At 41.9% G+C, this 22,972-nt stretch overlaps 1 protein-coding gene across 1 annotated transcript in view; it reads right to left on the bottom strand.

The window, feature by feature from the left end:
• Positions 1-580: 580 nt before the first annotated feature.
• The window catches only part of LOC144791747 (phospholipid scramblase 2-like), a 564,324-nt gene continuing 541,932 nt past the window's right edge, over positions 581-22,972 (bottom strand). Inside the window, exon 7 of the mRNA XM_078666513.1 lies at positions 581-1,002. Within this exon, the coding sequence (XP_078522639.1) occupies positions 943-1,002 (60 nt within the window). The 3' untranslated portion in view covers positions 581-942. The remainder of the gene's footprint in view (positions 1,003-22,972) is intronic.

Here is a 22,972-nt window from a genome sequence, read left to right as displayed (position 1 = left end):
GTAGTGAGAGAACGCTAATTCATCAATACTAATAACTACCACTATCTGCCGCAGCCACCTATACCTCTGATAAAATGGGGGTTAGGGGCCTGGTGCTGCCACTCCCCTGCTCTGCCATGGTGCTGGATGGGGGGGAGGATAGAAACAGGAAAAGGAAGGAAGGAATGAAAAATAAAGAGGAAGTAAAGCAAAAAATGAAAAATTTACAAAAGTCACAAAATAAAATATGTGATTTCCAGTACGAGACCGCACGTTACATTGAAGAAAATGTAATACATCAAGTGAACGGCTGCGGCGAGTAGCTCTGCCCGCTCGAGGAACTCCGCATGATGCGGCAGAGTTCTTGGGGCACTACATGGAGTTCCATTTAGCGCAACTCCATGAACTCCGCCGAGGCATAGTAGTAACATATGATGTTAAAGGGTGAGCAAGGTGAACTTATGAACTGTTAGGCATTAGTTGGCACAGGTGTGGGTCTGAGTGTTGTAGGGTTTGGATTTCATTGTGTATGTGGAACTTTGAATTGACTATGACATCCTCGTCTAAGTTTTAGTAACACAGTGTAGTCTTTGTCCATTGATCTGTTTTTTATTATTTTACTCTGTCCTAACATTTGTAACAGCCATTTGCCAGACATTTTTTAAGTGCATTTGATAACTGATTAAAAAATACATCAAATACAACCAAAGATTACATCCACAAAATACAGGTCTATGAGGCATACAAAATCAAGTAGGTAGGACTACGATTATGGGTAGATCAGAGCAAAAAAAATTTTTTAACTTACATAATGTACATAATGATTTACATAAATTGTGCATTTTATCATTACACAATTTTTGGAGAAAGTTTGAAAAAGAGTAGTAGCTAAAATTTTGATCTACATAAATGCGTTTCACTTGTCTTTTCCCTCCTTCACCAAACTCTCATTAGTCTCCGCCTTCATGGGTGGTAATAGGTATTTGGAGCCTTAGGAATTTCGTATTCGTAAAATATTTTACTCTACAAGAAGAAAAAATAATATGAAAAGGTCACAATTTGCAGCGTTTCAGCACATTTTTCAAATCTGTGTGACACATTGTAGAACTGCACTTTCATGTTTGATGCCACTTGTTTATTTCCCCAAAGCCACTACGGGATTTGAGGGTAACAGTAGAAAACGGTGAATTCATAAACCAGCAAATCATTTAGTATTCTGGGAATATTTTAAAAAACAGACAAATAGAAATGTGATTACATTGTTAACCATTATGCACATTTGTCAAAGGGTAACATAGTAATCTACAAATGCTTTAGTGACAGAAAAAATGCACAACACATTTACTACTTCGTAAAAATTCATATTAACGTTCAAGAACGCTGTTATTATAAATGGCTGTATTCAAAAGGTTGATCATGTGTGTGGTATTCACCCAGTTATTTGAGTTGATTGTTTATTGTGTACTTTATTCCCAAAACCAGTGGGTTAAGTGCCAGTGCTCTTTATAAACATGATGGCATTTGCATATACCTGATTGGTAATTTCAACTTGCCCATAAGTCCCTAGTATATGCCACCCAGTGTACTCAGTGCTTCTAAGTGAAGTGTCCCTAGTGGGCTCCAACACCCATTGCACCATCCACTACAGTGGCACACAAACCCGACTCCAGGCCACCTTTGCAGCCCGAGCAGTGCAGTTTTAAAACTGTTGTATGCGCTTATTAAAACAAACCCTTTTGGTAGGCCTAAAACCTTCTTTTCAAGCATTATTAAGAAACCCATAACCCTAATATAGGAAGGAAATTGGAGCTGGTAGCATAAAATGCTCATCACCTCATCAGATGGTCTTAGATTAGCAAATAGAACAGGCGCACCAGCAGGCCTATTTCAGAAAATGATCAGTGAGAATCTCCATGCGGTAATGGCATGCCTTAATGAAGACCACAGTGCTTACCCATCAGTCGTGGCTTTTGTCTAGCTCTGTTCCCTCATTAAGAAAGAGATAATGAGACCTATAAATTCCCACAGTATTAAACAAAAATGATTTAGGGCCAAAATCATTTGTTTCTTACTCTCCCCTGAGGCGGAAAGCCGGGGGCGTCTTGCTTTACTCTTTTTAGAATTGTACGCGCTATTGAATGAGAATTAGCGTTTTTTTAATACTTGCACATATTTTAACCTGCCCGTTTTTAAAAGCACAGCCCTCACCTCGGTGCGAGATCAGCGTCGCCCCGAGGCTGCAGACAGGCTTCTCAGGTCTACAGCGCTCGCTTTCACGCGCTGACACTTCACCCCACCCACCTCAGCAGACATCTTGAGTGAGGGTAGGGTGGCGGTGCAGTGTTTTGAAACCTCCCGCCCCTTAGATTACTTAAGGGTCGGAGATCGCCCCAGTCGGTAAAATCATTTGTTTCTTACTCTCCCCTGAGGCGGAAAGCCGGGGGCGTCTTGCTTTACTCTTTTTAGAATTGTACGCGCTATTGAATGAGAATTAGCGTTTTTTTAATACTTGCACATATTTTAACCTGCCCGTTTTTAAAAGCACAGCCCTCACCTCGGTGCGAGATCAGCGTCGCCCCGAGGCTGCAGACAGGCTTCTCAGGTCTACAGCGCTCGCTTTCACGCGCTGACACTTCACCCCACCCACCTCAGCAGACATCTTGAGTGAGGGTAGGGTGGCGGTGCAGTGTTTTGAAACCTCCCGCCCCTTAGATTACTTAAGGGTCGGAGATCGCCCCAGTCGGTAAAATCATTTGTTTCTTACTCTCCCCTGAGGCGGAAAGCCGGGGGCGTCTTGCTTTACTCTTTTTAGAATTGTACGCGCTATTGAATGAGAATTCGCGTTTTTTTAATACTTGCACATATTTTAACCTGCCCGTTTTTAAAAGCACAGCCCTCACCTCGGTGCGAGATCAGCGTCGCCCCGAGGCTGCAGACAGGCTTCTCAGGTCTACAGCGCTCGCTTTCACGCGCTGACACTTCACCCCACCCACCTCAGCAGACATCTTGAGTGAGGGTAGGGTGGCGGTGCAGTGTTTTGAAACCTCCCGCCCTCTTCTCTCTCCCCATGCATAAATACATCATACCTTCCCGTCCGCGCAGCGGGCGGGCGCAGCGGGCGCGCCGGCGGCGCGCCGGAGGCGCGCCAGAGGCAAGCCCGTCTGCGCCCGTCCGCGCCCCGACCGGGCCCGGGGCCATAACCCCTGCCCAAAAACTGTCAGGAGCCTATAAACAGTACTCCAGCCAAAGATTACTAGCGCTTCGGCCATCTATCATGGCCAATTGCTTAAACATCAAACCCTCAGAGATCTATAAGGATTCCGCTACCTCGTGCCCCCATTGTAATGACACTATTCCACTTATACTCCCTAATACTAGTGGCATTATTAGAAAACAGGACGTGGGAGCGGTCATTTCCATAGCCCTTATAAATGCGCGATCACTTGGTAAGCATAGGCAGGAAATCTTTGATCTAATTACTGATTTTAAATTAGATGTACTGTTTATCACCGAAACCTGGACTGATGATACGTCACAGCCAGACCTAGTCATTGCAGTTCCAGAGGGATATAAGGCATACTGTCAGGACAGGCCCAAACAAAGAGGAGGTGGGCTGGCCATAATTGCCAGAGATTCGTATCCCGTAAGAACGAACCCCATTCCATCTACCTCCTGTGAGGCCATGCAATTCGCCATCAACGTTTCTCCCCTGTTTAATTTTAAGGGAATATTAATATATCGCCCTCCAGGATCTAAGACGGCCTTTTTATCAAGCATTAATACCATGATGGAATCTGTAGCCACGGAAAGTACCTTTACGGTCCTAGGGGACCTAAACTTTCATATAGACCTAGGTCACCTTACCGACACTGCTGCCCTCATCTCTGATTTAGAAACCCTAGGGCTAAAACAACTCGTCACGTCCTCCACTCATCAAGCAGGCCACATCCTGGACCCCATTTTTTCGAACTTAGAAGGCCTGCAAATTACCAACATTCTGCCTATGCCTTGGACTGACCACTTTGCAATTTTTGCAAATTTAGTCATCAATAATCATTGCAGCACCAATCCATGTCCCATGCCCAAACAATCTTTTAAAGACTGGAAAAATATAAATCATGAGAATCTGCAACTTATATTGGAACAAACTCGTCCTACGTTCGCCTCAGATCCCAATTTAGCGGTACAGCAATTCCACGATTGGCTGGGCCAAGCTACAAACCAGTCAGCCCCTTCCAAGGAGCATTCCAGAAATAGATCCAAACCCACTGCCCCCTGGTACAATGAAAAATTAAGGGCACAAAAACAGACTAATCGTAGCAAGGAAAGAATTTGGCGAAAAGACTATGACACAGCCAGTAAAGTAGTTTACAAGGAAGCCCTAACACTTTACAAAGCCATGATAGCGAAAGCAAAAAACGAATACTATAGTGATCAAATTGAAAAAGCTAAGAACTCGAGCAGACAATTATTTCAAATCACCAAAGCACTATCAGGTCATTCTCCTGACCTCACTCCTCCTCCGTCGCAATCTTTGTGTGACTCCCTCGCCTCCTTTTTTTTCACTAAAGTAGACGATATCTATCAGGCTTTTTCCACCAAATCACCTCGAAATACTATCACATCCACTATCTTTTGTCCTGCCAACATATTTTTTAGCTTCCAACCGGTCACCCCATACCAAATAAAAAATATACTATCCACTATTAAATCAGGATCACTTCTGGATCCCTGCCCTCTCTCCGTACTCCGACCGGTCATGGATTCTATCCTACCGGCACTCACGCAAGTTTGTAACTCAATTCTCCTATCAGGCAATTACCCGGATCCCCTCAAAAACACCTTATTAAAACCCTTGTTAAAAAAACCCTCCTTGGATAAAAGTGAGCTAAAAAACTACCGCCCCATCGCTAGTCTCCCCTTCATGGCGAAGGTGACTGAAAAAATCATGAACACCCAGATATCCGAGTTTATAGAACAACATCAGCTTCTGGACAACACCCAGTTTGGGTTCAGAAAACATCATGGGACTGAGACAGCCCTGATCAAAGCCGCCGATGACATCAGGGTAATCAGGGACCAGGGTGGCACTGCCATCCTGGTTCTGCTAGATTTATCGGCGGCCTTCGACACGGTCGACCACAACACCTTGGTCGATCGTGTCCAGGGATTTGGCATTTGTCACACTGCCAAAGACTTAATTGCGTCCTTCCTTGCCAAAAGAACGCAGGCTGTCATTTTAGGACCCTTTCAATCGGCCCAACTCTCTGCCCCTTGTGGAGTTCCTCAAGGCTCATCCCTGAGTCCGACACTTTTTAACATTTATGTGTCGGACCTTGCTAAGACCATCAAAGCACATGGGATGAGCCTAACCTCCTACGCCGACGACACCCAACTAGTGTTGGCAATTAAAGGGGATGGAGAGCAAGTAGCCGAAAAATTTAAGAAAGGGCTCCTAGCTATAGGAGAATGGATGGCCACCAACTGCCTTAAGTTAAATTCGGAAAAAACCGAGGTACTCATATTTGGATCACTCCAACCAGCCTGGCCAACTAGTTGGTGGCCAGAGACCTTTAATACCCCTCCCACTCCCACCACGAAGGTTAGGAACCTCGGAGTCACCTTCGACGATGGTCTAATCTTTATGGACCACGCCATTAAAACAGTGTCTATGGCACACCTGAAACTAAAAATGATCAGGAAAATTCGTCCTTTTCTCCCTGACACTGCCATTAAGACTCTTGTCACTGCCCTTGTCCTTTCATCTTTGGACTATTGTAACGGGCTATTCCTAAATGCTCAAACCAGAGTCATCACAAAACTCCAATCGGCTCAAAACGCGGCGGCTCGTCTGCTCTCTGGCAAGACAAAGTTTGAATCTATCTCCAAAGATATAAAGGATTTTCACTGGCTCACGATACAAAAAAGAATTCACTTTAAATCACTCTGCATTGTGTTCAAAGCAGTGAACAATCAAGGACCCCACTACCTAAAAACTCAACTACAACGCTATAAACCCACCAGAGCCTTACGATCAGCCACTCTCAATCAACTGATTGTCCCCCGCACCAAAACAGTCACCTGGGGTGACCGACGCTTTCTGGTGGCGGCCCCCAGACTCTGGAACACCCTGCCTCCTAACATCAGACAAAGTGCCACGCTCCTCCAATTCCGTAAACTCCTGAAAACTTGGCTGTTTACTCAATAACTATCTCTGTTTAATTAACCGGTTCCTAACTTCACAGCTTGTATTTAACAAATGATTTATCAGCGCCAAGACGCCCATGGGTAAATGCAGCGCTCTATAAATATTAAAAATAAATAAATATATATCAAGCAAATTCGCATTCGCAAAGGCCGAAATTCGCAGAATTTCGGCCTTTGCAAATGCGTATTTGCTAAATGGTATGTATTAAGCAAAATCTGGTGCAAAATAAGGAATCGCAAAATTTGCGATTCCTTAAATGCAATATATGAAGCAAAACAAAATTCGAAAATGTCCTTAAGGAATCGCAAATTACCACCAACTTTTAGTTGGTGGTAAGTTGCGAATTCCTTGAAAAATGCATATTTTTGCATTTTTCAAAGTGCCATGTGACGTACATACATGCCCTCAGGGCATGTATGTGCGCCACATGTGCACCCATGCATATTTCAGGGATGCAACAGGGTGTCCTTTGGACACCCCTGCACCCTTGAAATTTTTCTCAATTTGCGATTAGCAAATTGCGAATCGCAAATTGAGAATAACTTCCCATTCATTCCTATGGGCCTCCTGGCCCATAGAAATGAATGGGAAAGTATTCCTTAATTGCGATTCGCATTTTGCTAATCGCAATTAAGGAATTTTTTTAAAAATCTCAAAAAAATAAGTGATTTTGTACATATATACCTATTTGCGATTATCAAATAGCGATTTCTTAAAAATCGCTATTTGAGAATCGCAAATGGGTATCTTGATACATATGGCCATTAGTCATGAGTGAACCATATCTAATCGCAAACTGCTACAGGCACTTAAGGCCTCTCCGAGGAACCTGCAAGCATTGATAGACCCACGTAAGTCATAAAAGCAAGTAACTGCAGCCAGAAAAAAGCAAGTACTAGATCAGCATTGTGACTCCCTAGTTATATCCGCCCAGTCTAAGAACAGCATACTCTTTTGGTTAGCAGTGAACAAGATGAAACAGTTCAATCAAATAGATTAGAAGATTAGCCATAATATCACAAGTGAGGCCTGGGAATTGCATTTCTCTAATATTTATGCACCCCTCTCCACCGACACAGAACATACCAGGGACCCAAATTTTGTCTCCGTGCAGGTAACCCTGAGAGAAGTTGAGGATGCAATAAATCATAGTATTGGGGGCAAGGCCACCAGCCCGACAGAAGACCGATAAACCTTTTTAAATCTAACCCAGGATTTTGGGCTCTGATGTTATTAAATGTTTATTATATTTTAGGACATTTCTCTTTACCAAGTACATGGTCAACATCAACTATAGTTCCCATTTTTTTAAAAGGGAGATTGCTCACAGCCCAGCTGTTGTATGCCCATTTCGCTAATTGACACAACACTACATTTTTTGGGGAGGGTCTTATACAATCAGATAAAAGAATGGGCAAACGAGAAGTCAATTTGTTATCCTTGTCTATATGGTTTAGTTCTGAGATCGACACAGTAGAGCATTGTTGCAATCTTACCTCATTGATTGGAAAACATACTATAGCAGAAAACTGCCCAATATATCTGGCATTTATGGACCTGACCACAGCGTTCAATAGTATACATCTCTCAAAGCTGTGGTCCTTTTAGCTCTTGGTATTGATGAAGCACTGGTGCACTTTATTGCATATTTGCACAGGGACATCAAGGCCAGAATAATCAGGGGAGGGGGTCTCGGGCCATTGGAATTGCTAGGGGAATGAGAAATGGATGTGTTCTAGCCCCACTCTTATATATTTTATATATGAACAATCTTCATCCATTTTTATCATCATTTACCCCTGATGTCCCTAAATTTAAAGCTCATTTTTACATCCCCGGTAAATGCCTATGATGCCGTACTAAGGTCCCTCTCCCTGAGGGCTCAGCGACTGTTAGTGCAAGGTTTAGTAAATTTCATGGCATCACTGGAGCTACGTACTAATTTGAGTAAATCTTATATAATGTCATGCGGCCCGAAAAAACCTAATGTGGCTTCCCTTAAAGTGGGTGAGTCTATTTTAAAATGCACTCACACTTTTTCATACCTGAGATTAATCTTCGCTTATAATGGCTCAAGGACCACACATGTTGCGCAAAGCAGTAATACATTTTCAAGAGCGAATAATGTACTGCTCAGTATACCCCGACCAAGGAGGGGTGGAGCTCTTCTTCCACTCCTGCAGATCTTTAAGATCCAATGCTTACCAATAGCTATGTATGGGGCTGAGATATGGGATATTAATAAGAGCAATCTAATTCAAGTAGAAGAAGATAGATTTTGCAGAAGAGTTCTAGGGGAGCCTAATTCCACTTCAAATGTTATTTGTCATTATGAAAAGAACAATCCTATCAGTTAAGATTATATCTATGTCCGTCCCCTTTTATTATGGTTAGCAATATGGAGAAACACGGAAGCAAGCCTCAATAGAGATATTATCTCACATTGTAAGGCATCTGAAAAAGGTAAGAGTATCCTATGGTTGGCGACAGTGGAATCACTACTTACGAAAGGCAGGTTGACAGTAGGTGTTTGAAAACCCTGACGGACCTCACACCATCAGTAGAAAACAGCTATAAGAAGTTTTTTATAAATCCCTACAGACCGATACATTAGCTGCTGAGAATTCAAAAGCGAGTGTGGCAGCAAAATTTGGAATTAACAAATTGATTACAAGGTATTTAACAAAGACCATGGGGCACTAGGAGCGAAGTTTACTGTTTTGTTGCAGGGCAGGCACCGTTAAATATTTGTTATGTTTCCCCTTAGGATTTCATGTAAATCTTGAAGTTTGTCCCTGCCCGTGTAATGGAAGTTCATGCCAATCTCTGTTACATTTAATATTTTTTTGTGGCTTTTACATTCTACGAGTATTTTACTTACCATAATCAAGAAGCTTGTCATCAGGGATTTTAGAGTAGCATATAGTAAGTAGCTTCAATTCACTAACGATTACAATATTTTTTATGTGGGTACATTTCATAAAAATGCTGTAAAACAATAATTGACAAAGGACACTTATCAGAATTGTCTTACCGTAATATCATAGTCTAATGACATACCTTTTTTCCTAGTTTTATTGTGAATTTTTTGAAATGTCAGTTTTAATATCTACTGTGATTTCAAAATGTACTTCTATAGATACTTTTGTCTCTGAATAAAGATATAATTAAATGATTAATTGAAATCATCAATATTGTAGGCCTTACTGCTCAAACAGGGTGTCTGACATTTAAAAGTATGACACGAAAACATTTACTGCCACACATGTTCTAAAAATGAAAAAGCCTAAAAGCTACTTGCGCTGCGCCAAAGTTGGCGCTTTCATAGGGAAACACTAGAGTAAATTAAAACATGCCATAATGCTCAATTCAGGCTGGTAGCAGCTAGAACATATAAATCAAGGTTCTTTTTAATGGACAAAATCACAATGAATTGTAAAGTTGGATGTTGTCTAACTATTGGGAAAAAGGCACTTTTTTACCAATAACCACTTTGTGTAAAAATTTCAACTATCACCTGTCAGCTGATGGTGCCCTTATAGCGAGGAGTGAACTGCTCCTGGCACAGTAAACAAGGCCTTGGGTGTGGAGAGGAATTGTTCCTCCATTAGCATAATGACCAGGGGGTTGTGCCCAACCCCTTGATTAACTCAAGCAGGACTCTCTTTTCAAAGCCAGTAATATCTCACACCTGGACCTGCCCCCTCCATTATCCTCCTAGTCAGTCTCACACTAGTACCAATGATGGGAGGGAGCTGCTGCAGAACTGGTTTAGAGTAACCAGAAGAGAAGGCGTTGCTTATTTCCATAGCCACACCTTTGGTTGGGCACAGTGAGCTCCAATGAGTGGAAGAAAGGTTCTGCCATGTTAGATAAAGGGAGAAAAACGTCACTGTGAGATAATTTTACAGGAAACAACCTACAGGAGGTGATGCAAAAGTGGGTAGGGTCACACCTGGGAACATTTACCACATTGGTTAGGAAGTGTAGAGGAGTTTCACCCACCCACAGGCTGGCACGGTGCATAAATGTTGCATTCTCAATATCCTCTTTAAAGCACTGCGAGAGCTGATTCAGAAGACAGCAAAATAAGGAATAGTGGAGCACTCGTCACTTATATCCTATATTAATTGTGTTGGTGTAGGTCAATTGGTGCAATTACTCATATATTTCAAATGTACAGAACAAATTTCACTGAGCTTATAATCAAAAAACTCAAAATAATTTTCATCAACGCTTCAAAGGTTGACATGAATGGTAGTTTTACTTGGTCCTGATATTACAAAGAAGCACTGAGTGTTGTAACTGCAATTACAGTTTCTTAACAGTGACTATAGAGATGTTGGTAGAGATGCTTCATAGATCGTTTCAGCAGAAACGTGTTTCGTCCCTGCTTGGGATTTTTTCAAGGCTACATCCAAAGGTGCAGAGGGTGTATCGCTACTAAGATTGAGTTTGCCACAGATCCTGCTATATTATTCTCCACAGCAGAAAATCTGATTCAGTGGAACTGCCATCAAATGGAATGTAATGACATCTAGCCCTCTTTGGCTACAGCCTGCAGCATAGATCTGGTTAGGAATTTGACATCCAGAAAAGTTTCGAAGTCCGAACATAAAAAGCTTACCCGAGACAATGACAAAGAGGGCCCACTTGACACTGAGCGCTTCTGAGGTGCTAAATTTGAACTTTTCCTTCTAAGAGTTTTTCCCACCTAAGCCAATGGTTTAATTGACACTCCATTCTCTGGCAACCTGATGATATTTAACCCTCTTTAACGACAGCCTACTGCCTGTCTTCACTGAAGACTTTTGACTTGACTTGTCTTGACTTCACTAAAATGTTTCTGAGTGCAAAGTTAACTTTGTTGATCAAGAGAAATCTGTTCCTAGCTTCAAATCATTGTGGTCGACCTTAAAACTTGTCCTATTCTCAAACATTCATTTTAACATGGCTGGCACTTAACGCTGTTGGTGTTATTTTTGGCCTAAGCTTTAAAAATTCATGTCTCCAGTTCAACTGATTGGGTGCTTATGTTGTGGTGGACATTTTAATAATTGAAATGTACTCTATTTTCAAAATTAGTTTCGAATTTTTCTTGTGTTCTTTTTAACAGTGTTCAAGTAGTGCAAAAATATTTTACACATTGCTTCTAAATTAAGCCTGACGGCTCTGTGAAAGCTACCTGAGGGTAACACAGGTTTATTTAAAGACTTTAGAGGCTCACCTTGGTATGGATTGAGAGTATGACTTGTGGTGGGTACCCACTCCACTCAACTAATGTCCGACTACTCACAGGCAAGTTCTCTACTTACTTGCTGTTAAAAGTAACTAATTACAATGCTTGCAAATCTCAAAAATCTATAACACTCCTCAATGTACCTTACATTTTATAATTTATTGTTATTATGTTCTGCCTTTCATTTTGTCCTAAAACATCGACTTTTTGTAGAGTTATTTCTTCTTCGTGTACATAAAAGCTTATTACAAACACTGGATTAAACAAATTAAACTATTTTATCCAGTAATTCCAACTTCCATAGTTCATTAGACAATTCATAATTTTACATTTAACCATAGGCTACGCATTAATCAAAACAGTTTAAAAGGTAAAACTTAATTTTTAAAAAGTCAGGACTAGTTTTAAACATCAATTAGTAAATGTAAATGTATTTATATAGCGCAAATCACCGACACGGTATCTAAGCGCTTGCTTAGGGAACCCATTATTCCCCTGTGAGATACCCCGGCAGGGTATCCACAAGGTGAAAGCCAGGCATCCCGCCTCGAGGGGCCGTAGTGGAGATTAAGCAAGCTATTGCCCAGAGTCGCAGAGTGTGCCCCCGTGTGTCGTGTAGGGACGGAGCGAGAATTGTCGAGTCTGTGGAATTTTTTGAGCCCGAGACCCGCAGAGGCGGGGAATCGAACCCTGGTCCACGGCCGATCTCAGCTTCCGGGTCTGCCGCCTCTAACCACTGAGCCACGCTTCTGCATGCAGTATGCAGTTACATTTTGTTAACTCACTAAAACAACTAATCAATAAATGATCTGTATGATGAAGTCTGCTCTCAGTAGCACGGAACATAAAACATCATTTTTCATACAGTGAGTGCTACTTTCAGAAAGGGGTGTACATTTATTTAATAAATCTGTTAAACTCCAACGTAGAATTAACCATTGCACAAATGTGTTTTTGTCTGTTCTTTCACACAGTTGGATAGCGGGAGGTATGAAATACAGTTCAACGTCCTCTTTGGAAGCACGTTCTCCACTTTCAAGAAATACAGGACGAAGCCAAAAATCATCATTCAGCCATTTGGACTCGCATGTGCAAAACTAGTGAAGCACGGTTTCCAGACAGCATCACACAGACCCAAGAGCACATAAGGCTTTCCAAACTAAACCTACATTTAGAAATTCCCAGATATAATACTCTACACCTTCATTTTTTGAGACTCGTTTTTGGTGTTAGTGGAAACAAGTGTTACTGAATTACGTGCTTGCCTTTAAAGTCAATAACAAATTACTGATGTTAACGGACTTCTAAAGATTACTTTCTGTTACATGGAATCTGTAGCATATAACACCCTTTATTTTAGACTTACACCAGGCTAGGATAATTTTGCTGCGTCATGTTTCTCCTGGATTTCCCTATGCTTTATTAATTAGTCTTGATTTGCCACCTAAGGGTTTTGGCAAGACGAACTCTACTTATTCGCCTCAGCTAGTAGCAAAGAGTTATCGGTGTACTTATAAGTGAAAAGTTAAATTGAGATACATTGATCAAACTGTTCTTTTTTCTCAGATGCTCGTGGTGAAATATGTATCTGAAAAGTATTAATATACTGTACAGCGTATTCAGAATATACCCTAGTAATAACAACAGAGTATTACTCCGAATAGCAATGTTTTCCCAAAGCGCACATTCAGCAGTTGTAAAATGGGAGGAAGAGTAGGACTGAGGAGCTTTTCAAAACAAAGAATATGAGTAGAACTATCCTGGGGTAGCACTCACTGGCCAAAGCCAGAGTCACTTTAAAGATATTTATAGGTATTCCTTTAGATCCCAGATAAGCAGGCAATTTGAAAATGTTGCTAGTCTTATTACTTGCAACTCCAATTACACTTCAAAGGTGCCGCTGATTCAATTTTTGTTAAACTACTAGCATAGTATGAGAGTGTAAGAGCACTTTTGACACTTGCATGATTCCTTACTTTGATTTGGGTGGTGATATTGGCAGTGGTATCTCCGCATGTATCACCGGGCACATAAATATCATATGCAATACTTCTTCTGCTGGTGAGACATGAGCTAGAGTGGCCTCCGTAAAACAAATTACCCACAGAAACCCTAATATTTCCCCACGCAATTGGAAGATATAATATGCATCAAGCCCATATATGTATATTGATGATGTTATTATATGTTGTCATTTACAGGCCTAGACATATATTAACGTGACCTGTATTTGTGTGTTTTAATGCACTTACTTAGATTAGGCTTGTTTTTCGCCTTCGAACTATGCCTTAGAATAGAAGGTTCAGTGAACAGGGGGGTTGTACGGGGTGGAAGAAGTCCAGGGGGTGGTTTGCTTCTTGACAGTGTCCGCTTTATACAGTGTGCGAACGTCCAGGGGTGGGTCGCAAAAAGGGTCAATTCATCTCCGGTCTGCTTTTACTAGCCTGTTCCTTGGCATTCTCAGCGCATGTTAGTCGGAGAACTCGTAGGGATGTTGAGAAAGAAAGTTCTCGAAAGTCCTATGCTAGGAACTGAATGCTTGGGCCTCATTTGGCTAGGAACTGAATGCTTGGGCCTCATTTGGTAAAAGTGTGCTAGTTTATTTTTTATGGAGGCCGCGTTTTTGTTCCATGCCGAGAAATTACCATCATTTAAGCAGCCAGACTCTGGAACTTTTTCATATGTGTACCCCGTCTATAGTTTGATCGAGGAAGCGACAGAATTTTTCCCTAAGTGGCCTATTCCATTCCCCCATGTATAGTATTGGGGCTGCAGGGTAATAGTGGGTTAAGTGGGGGATGTATGTATGTATCTATGTAGTGAATTTGTAAAGCGCAGGAATCACCCCCGGAGGGGTATCCCCGCGCTGTCGAGGAGTGAGAGTCAGACAGGCACGAACTACCATAACTTAGGCTTTCAACAATTCTGTCTACAGGAGTTTCCTGAAGCGAATGAAACGGGGGCATTTGCGCAATTTCTCCGGTAAGGTGTTCCAGAGTTTTGTAGCCAGAAAGGCAACAGTTTTGCCTCCCGATCGGATTTTCCTAAAGCGCGTGACCACTAGCAACCCTTTACCTTCCGATCTGAGACAATGATTCGGACAGTACATTTTAAACTTATCTGCCAGTTAGCTTGGGCTTGCACCATAAAGTGCTTTATGGGCTAGACAGCAAAGCTTGAATATAATTCTCTGGCAGATAGGGAGCCAGTAGAGAAGTTTCAGCAATGGCCCAGGGGAAGTACGAGGTGGTTTCTTGAGGGCCAAGCGTGCGGCCACATTCTGGACAATCAGAGCCTGAATTAAGGTTCTGCGAGCAGAGAGAGGCAGCCATAAAAACACTTTACGCAGAAGACTCAGGATATGGAAGCAGGTCCCTACAGTGGCCAATATAAGGTCCTACATAGATAGCTGAGCATCTAGACAGACCTTTAAATATTTGGCCATAGGGGTTGAAGAGGGAGCAGGGCCCAGCACTCTCGGCCACCACTCAGGGCCTTCCCCCGCTACTGATTAATAGGCCCACTTCTTAGCTATGCATGGATTCTTGCAGTCCCATACATATTTACCTAGCAGAGTGGAAGTGGCAATAGTGGAAGGATCTGTATTATGTAAAGAATCTTGGGGAAGGAGAGAGGAGTAATTATTATCTCAGCAGTCCTGCCCAGCCGGACATGTTCCCACTTCTCTACTTTGTAGATCTGAGTGGGTTGTAGTCAGTGTGGTTGCATTCTGATGTTTTCTCCTCTGAGGGCCATATTTTTAGGCCTAGATATGGCACGCATCAGGTTGCCCTTAAGAAAGGAAAGAGGAGTTCCTGCTGAGCTCCTTTTCCCCATGGGATAGTTAGTTGAGGACCTGCACCGTCTGTATGTCAGCTTTGAAGCCGGAAACGCTGCCAAATATTCAAGCTCCCGCAAGAGGAACAGCTACAAGGTGCGTGGTTGGGTACTTGTGACCATAACATCATCCACATAGAGTGCTATTTTATGCTCTAGGTGGCCTATATAGATTCGTTTGATATGAGTATTCATTTGTTTCCTTTCCACTAGGAGCTTCATGAGTATGGCAAACAAGAGCAGGGACAGGGGGCATCTCTGAAGCATGCTCCTTGTTTTAGTGACAGAGAGTGAGCCCACTCTTGTCCTGGAGCCTTGCCTGTCTGGAGCCTAACTATGGCCGAGTGTACTTCACTCTCCTGGATGTCTTTTTCCAGTATGAACACATCCCTTGCATACAGGAGCACAGAAGGGACTTTAGACAAGTAGACCGAGGCTTCAGTGGAGATTAACATTTCTGCAGAATGAAGGTCAGCATAGAAGCTACTTCTCGATAGTTGTGTTAGTTCCACCCCAATGACCCATTGGATCTCCATTATTCTACTCATGTGTCTTTGGGCCCTCAGCCGATAGATGAGTAGTCACCTAGCTTTGTGGCCTCCAGCATAGTAATTCTGCTTGCTGTAGAGTAGAGAGTACTCCGCTTTATCCATATCTAGTGCCTTTAGCTATTTTCTGGCCTATTTTAATAACCTCCTCTTTCTATGGGAGCCAGACTGCTTGTGTGCCTCCTCTAAGTCTTTTATTTAGCTATGCAGGACAATGCCTTTATCCTTTCTTCTATTATTGATTCTCGCAGAGATAGCTTTCAGAGTGCTCCAAAGGACCAATTTTGGGTTGTTGAATAGCAGGTATATTGAGGTACTCAGTGTGTCATTCGTGCAGAGGAAATTGTGGACCACTTCTTTGATCTCCATTTAGAGATGTTCATATGTTAGTAGCTTGGGGTTGAGGTGCCATTGCCAGTGGGATGCGAGTTAACTTGAAGTGCTCAAGGAGACCAACATGGGGCAGTGATGGAAAAGTGCTGTAGTCCCAATTTCTACCTGGTTATTGACTACTGAAAGACAGTAGGATGTGAAGAAATAGTTTATATGGGCATAGGCTTGATGTTTGACAGAGAAGACTGTATAATCCTGGTTACAAAATCGCCACACACTCAACAGACCCATTTCCTACAGTCTTCTATTGTGAAAGGTCTAATTTGCCCTGCTCTTTCTGCTGATTCATCTAGTTGTGTGTCTGGGACTAGGTTGAAGTCACCTCCTATCAGTATGTTGGCGACAGGAGTGGCTACCACCTGCCCCAGAGCATTAGGGGTTAATCCCTCTGGGTGGTCATTGGGGGCATAGAGGGTGGCCAGAATAAAGGTGTATGTGTATATTGAGATTCTTAGTGAAAGGAGTCTTACAGGTTGTTCTGTTTGTGTCTGAAGAACTTTGCCTTGAATGTTCAAGGCAAGCAGGATCCACTACTGTTTTTTTGCCAATAGGGTCATTCATATATGTAATGTGTTTGAAGTGAAATACTTTGCCTATTGTTGCTAAGACTAGAGTAGGAATAGTAAATGTAACCCCTCAGAAGTCCCACGATTACCCTGCTGTTGCACAGACTGGAGTAGGAAAAGTACATCCAACCCTTCCGAAGTCCAACACTTTCCCTACTATTGTGCTTTTGATGAGGGAATAGTACATTTAAAACCCTGCAAAGTCCAACACATTCTCTACTATTGTGCTGAAGGGAGTAGGAATAGTAACTGTAACCCCTCCAAAGTCTAATACTCTCTCTGCTGTTGTTCAGCGCTTTTTCTGTTCTGGCAAAGATTGGAGTGGGAATAGTAAATCAAACCCCTCCAGTTCCTAAATTTCCTTGCTATTGCACTGTTTGGAGTGTAGATAATACATGTAACATCTTTAACCCCTTGCATGCGGCCGCGGTTCTGCGCCTGTGCGGCAAAATCGCGAGTGGGCGGGTTTATGACGGCCCCCAGCCGTCATCAGCACACGAGCGCCATAGTGCATGACGGATGGGGGCTGTCATCAGCATGCAAGGGGTTAAAGTCCAGCAGTTTTCCTACTGTTGTACTGACTATAGTTTGAATAGTAAATGCAACCCCTCCAAAGTCTAAACCTTTCCCTATTGTTGCTTGGACTGGAGTGGGAATAATACGTTTGAGCTTACTGGAGTAGGAATTGCAAATGTAGCCCCTCCAAAGTCCAAAGCTTTCCATACTGTTGCTTAGACTGGAGTGGCAATAATAAATGTAGCCCCTTCAAAGTTCAATATGTTCTCTAATGTTGTGCAGAATGGAGTAGTAATAATAAATCTAGCCCATCCAAAGTCCTAAATTTTCCCATCTGTTGTGTTGACTGAAGTAGGAATAGTAAGTGTAACCCCTCTGAAGCCCAACACTTTCTCGACTGTTGCATTACTTGGACTGGGAATAGTACATTTAACCCCTCCAAAGTTCTACCCTTTCCCTACTGTTGCATAAACGGGAGTAGAAATATTATAGTTAATATTCCAAGCCTTTAATACTTTTCCTGACATTTGTTAAATATCTTTTTCATTATTAGTTGTTTATTTTATATAGTTTAAAAAATATGTTAATATTTGCAATTTTTAAGATGTGTTTTTTATTTTTTAAACATTTTAATATTTTGTAATTGGATTGTAAATATTATACATATAGATTTATTTTCACCGAACAAAACAATGATTAAATAAATGTCATAGCTAGGTCTGATAAAAAGATCTGGGTTTTTGTGTTTAAAAAAACTTTAGGAATTCACTGAATAAAACTAAGGTTAAACTGATGTTTTAGTTAGGTGAATTTGTCAGTGAAAACATTACGTTTTGAACTAAAAAAACACAGAACCTCACGAGTTATAGTTAGCGCTAACTATAACTTGGACCCCATGCAATGCTTATGACCTCACACATGACATCACTTATAGCATGTTCTATGACATCATTTATGACATCACTGATGACAGTCCAAATGACATCAACAACATCATGTCATGAGTGATGCATTTCTGTTTTTCAGTTCAAAATGTTAATGTTATCACTGACATATTCACCTAACTATGACATTATTTTAACCTTTGGTTTACAGTGATTTTTTTTTAAATAAAAAAAGATCTTATCACACCTAATTATAACGATATTTTAACATTTTCTTTTCTCTGTGTATTTCTGTTTAAAAAAAAATAAAAATATTGAATTACCTTATGAAGGACATGTATGGTGGCGGGTTGACTGTACGGTCTGGCCTGTGGCCAGGCCCTAGAGCCAGCCCCCCCACATGCTGCTAACACCACTCTCTTTTGGCTAAAAGGATTGTGTGGTAGGGTGTGGGCAGGGACCAGCCCCACCACTGAGACCTGTCTCTGCATGATATGCGTAGTGGGTTGTGGGAAGGTGTCGACCTCTCTGTTCAGATCTCTCTTTTGGATGACGGGTGTACCTAGTAGAGTATGGGAAAGAACTGGCCTCTTCGTTGCAACGTTTCTCTTGGGTAGCGCATGTGCATAGTGGGGTGTAGGGAGAGACAAATCTCTCCACTAATACTTCTCCCCAAAATTAGAGGTGTGGATAGTATGGTGTAGAGAGGGAGCTACCTTTTACATGAGACCTCTCTCATGGATGATGGGTGTGCATAATATGGTGTGAGGAGGGACTGACTTCTCCTTTCAGACCTCTCTCTCAGATGATAGGTGTGAACAGTAGTGTGTATGAGAAGTGATAGGCCTCTGCTTTAAGACCTCTCTTTCAAATGATGGGTGTGCGTAGTAGTGAGTGCAGAGGGAATGGCCTCTCCTTTCACACTTCCCTCTCAGATGAATGGTGTACCTAGTAGAGTATATGGTGAGTGACTACCCTCTCTTTTAGGAATTCTCTCTCAGAGGACCAGTGCACGTACTAGCGTGTGTGGCTGGAAAGGCCTCTCCATTCAGACTTCTCCGTCAGATGACGGGTGTGCAAAGGAGTGTTTGAGGAAGGACAGGCCTCTCTTTTCAGACTTCTTTCTCAAATGACCGGTGTGCATAGTAATGCATGGCGAGGAACTGTCTCCTCCTTTTGAAACTCTCACTCAGATGACGGGTGTACATAGTAGAATTTACGGGGAGTTGCTGTCCTCTCCTTTCAGATCCCTCTGTGGGATGATGGGTATGCATAGTATGGTATGTGGAGAGACTGATCTCTCCTTTCAGACCTTTCAATCAAATTACGGGTGTACACAGTAGTGAATGATGATGGACTGGCCTCTCCATTCAGACCTCTCCCTCTGATGACTGTTGTGTGTAGAAGGGTATATGGAGATTGACAGGCCTCTTCTTTGAGACCTGTCTCTCAGATGACTAGTGTGCATAGTTGGGTGTGTAGATGAGGTGGCCTCTCTTTTCAGACCTCTCGCTCAGATGATGATTGTGTATAGGAGGGTGAATGGATGGATTGGCTTCTCATTTCTGACCTCTCTCTCAGATGACAGTCTGCAATGTCGCATGTATGGGGAGTTTTTTTGGCAAATGTGACGGGCCCCTGCAATTACGGATAAACCCTAGCAAGGAATAACCAGTTTAGAAAGGCGAACAAAGGGCACCGGGTTTCGTGCATGGATACATAAAGGCATGCATACGTTGAACACTTTAGAACACAAATTGATAAAACAAACTATGGATAGATAGTCTGTTTTTTAAATACTTCTATTTTTTTAATCATTTTTTATAATCTTTTTCTAAAAAAATATATATATTTAGTACACATGATAGTACATACAATTCATATTGGACACTTTCTTGCTTCTGTTAGTCATTCTCAATTTATCTAGTACATAATCTACATTGATTTCATTATACACCCATGATTCTACAGGAGACAATTAATCACAATAATTGATTACAATGTGTTGGCTGATCACGACGATTGATGATAATATCTATTTCGGTAAAACCATTACAAACAGAATATCCCTGGTAGTTTTGTACAGAACCATTCATCAACGTGTTTCGGCCACTGCCTTCCTCAGGAATTCTGTATTACCTGTGAAAAAATTTCTGTAACGTGATATCCTATTTTTGGCGTCCTGATATAGATGATGAATTCCCTCTATGGGCTAATGTACTCGTGTGTTCCGATCCGACATCACGCAAGTGGAGAAGCCCTGCGTGATGTCGGATCGGAACACACGACTTGACTAGACCCCAATATAGGAATCAAGTCCACCAAGGAGTATCAAGCGCAGTGAATATGGGAATACAGCTTTTTCGTTATTGAAACTCGACTCTAGAATCCATTAAGAACACAACAGAGAATAAGCTGTGCGCAACAACCCTTTCCCTTCAAGGAGTGTCAAAGGAAGTGAATATGGGATACAGCTCTATCGTCATTAATTGAAACTCGATCCTAAAATCTATTAAGAATACAGCAGACATATAGCTACGCACAACAACCCTTTCAAACCCCGCGTTGGGACATATTCAATATAAATTTAACCGCAGCTTGGGAAACCTTGATGCATCAAAAGGAGTTTATCTGCACTGCAGGATACCTTCATGTGACTGTACATTAGCCCATAGAGGGAATTCATCATCTATATCAGGACGCCAAAAATAGAATATCACGTTACAGAAATGTTTTGAAATAATTGTCTCCTGTAGAATCATGGGTGTATACTGAAATCAATGTAGATTATATACTAGATAAATTGAGAATGACTAACAGAAGCAAGAACGTGTCCAATATGAATTGTGTGTACTATCATGTGTACTAAATATATATATTTTTTGATACAAAGATTATAAAAAATGACAAAAAAATAGAAGTATTTAAATAAACAGAATATCTATCCATAGTTTTTTTACCAATTTGTGTTCTAAAGTGTTCAACGTATGCATGCCTTTATGTATCCATGCACAAAACCCGGTGCCCTTTGTTCGCCTTTCTAAACACGCATGTATGGGGAGTGGCATGCTTCTCCTTTGAAACCTCTCTCTCAAATGATGAATGTGCATAGTAGTAAGTAGAGAAGGACTGGCCTCTCCGTTAAGACCTCTCTCTCAGATGATGGTTGTACACAGTAGGGTGTGTGGCAGAACTTGCCTCTCCTTGGAAACCTCTCTCACATGACAAGTGTGAATAGTATGGTGAGCAGATGGACTGAATATCTAAATAACATGAGAGGAGTACCACCAGAATGAGCTCAAAGAGCAATCTGAGTGGGATGACTACAGCTGAAAAAAGAAGAAAGTCCTTCTTTGGTTTTTATAAACCCCTCACTCACCAACCTGGTTGGTGACATGCTTCATCATCGGGGTCCACCCTGATAGCCGAGTGCCATCAGGGTGTGCTTCGACACCTGGATTACAGTGGAGCTGGTATTCGTGTGAGTGGTGCAAAAAAATAATGTTAAAAATTGTCCTGGTATGACTTATGTGAAAAATAACTTTATTCTAAGACTAATGGACAATATTAAAATGGTGTGTAGATACGGTTAAGGTTTATTATGACCATGTGTATCTGTATGTGATAGGTCTAAATGTTTCAACCCGTGGTTGGAAAATGCCGGGTTTTCTTCAGGACCAGAGGAAAATGGGTGGTCAGGGCACACTAACGCACTGCCAGTCCTAGATTCCTTTAAACCTACTAACAAAAATCTGTTGTAGGACAGTGTCTCATTTCCAAATGGGCGAGAAAAATACAAAAAGACCTGTGGGAGAAAAAGGAAATAGTCACAAAAAGACCCGTTACGTGCCTGTAAAGTAGTGAAGTGCTGACTCTCACAAATCTGCTTGCTCTGTGAACATCCCAATCAGAACTATTGCGAACTGGTCATGTGTAGTGGCATCGCCAAGCAATAGTAACTACTTGTGTTGGCGCTTACAAGTCTTTTAAAATAAGAAAAAGAACTGGCACACCTATCAATTTTGACTTGCTCAGTGATCAAATCATCGTTAGTCTCTCACACTCATCGATTATTGGCGCGTGGCTCGACTTCACTCACTGACATTAGCGTGAGTTATAAAACGACGTGTGGCCTATTCTTTATTCTTTCATACAAGACAGTACTATACAAACGCACATAGAACACACATAAAAAGACCGGGCTTACTCCTGTTCTGGGTCTTAAGGCTTCACGGGGTGGAGGGAAGGTTGGCCTCTGTAAGGGACATATTCTGTGAGGAGAGGGAGGAGGGGTTAGAACTCGTCAGAAGTCGAGCTGTGTAAAAACGGACGGAGAAGCGGGAAAACCGCTTAGCGGTATCATGTCCTTAGTGCTAAGTTTCTACTTACAGTTTTGCAGAGGAATTTCTGGCTAGGGACCTACTCGCCTCTCCATGCCGCCCCGCAAAATTACAGTGCCGACCGGCGTGTTTAGTATGCTGCCAACGGCTTCCGGGGTAGGCGGAGTCAGGTACGTGCGTAGTGACGCGGGGCCAGAATACAGCCCGATCCTCGCTATGGGAAGTGAGTTTGGACACAAAGGCTATGGGGCTAAGTGCGTTCGTTGCTAAGCAACGAGTAATGCTCCGTTGGGAAAATAAAACGAACGGGCTTGCAATTCAGAGTACAAACCTTCAAAAGAAGGCGCAAATATTAAAAATTAAAAATAGGACATGTTTGAGATGGGGAAACCGCACACAGCCATTATGTGGGCAAGCATCACATTGTATTATTTTTTAATGCTGTTCTGCATTGGGTAAATA

The sequence above is a fragment of the Lissotriton helveticus genome, chromosome 11 (assembly GCF_964261635.1).
Source record: "Lissotriton helveticus chromosome 11, aLisHel1.1, whole genome shotgun sequence".
Lineage (NCBI taxonomy): Eukaryota > Metazoa > Chordata > Amphibia > Caudata > Salamandridae > Lissotriton > Lissotriton helveticus.
This window is presented reverse-complemented; position numbering and strand designations above follow the sequence as displayed.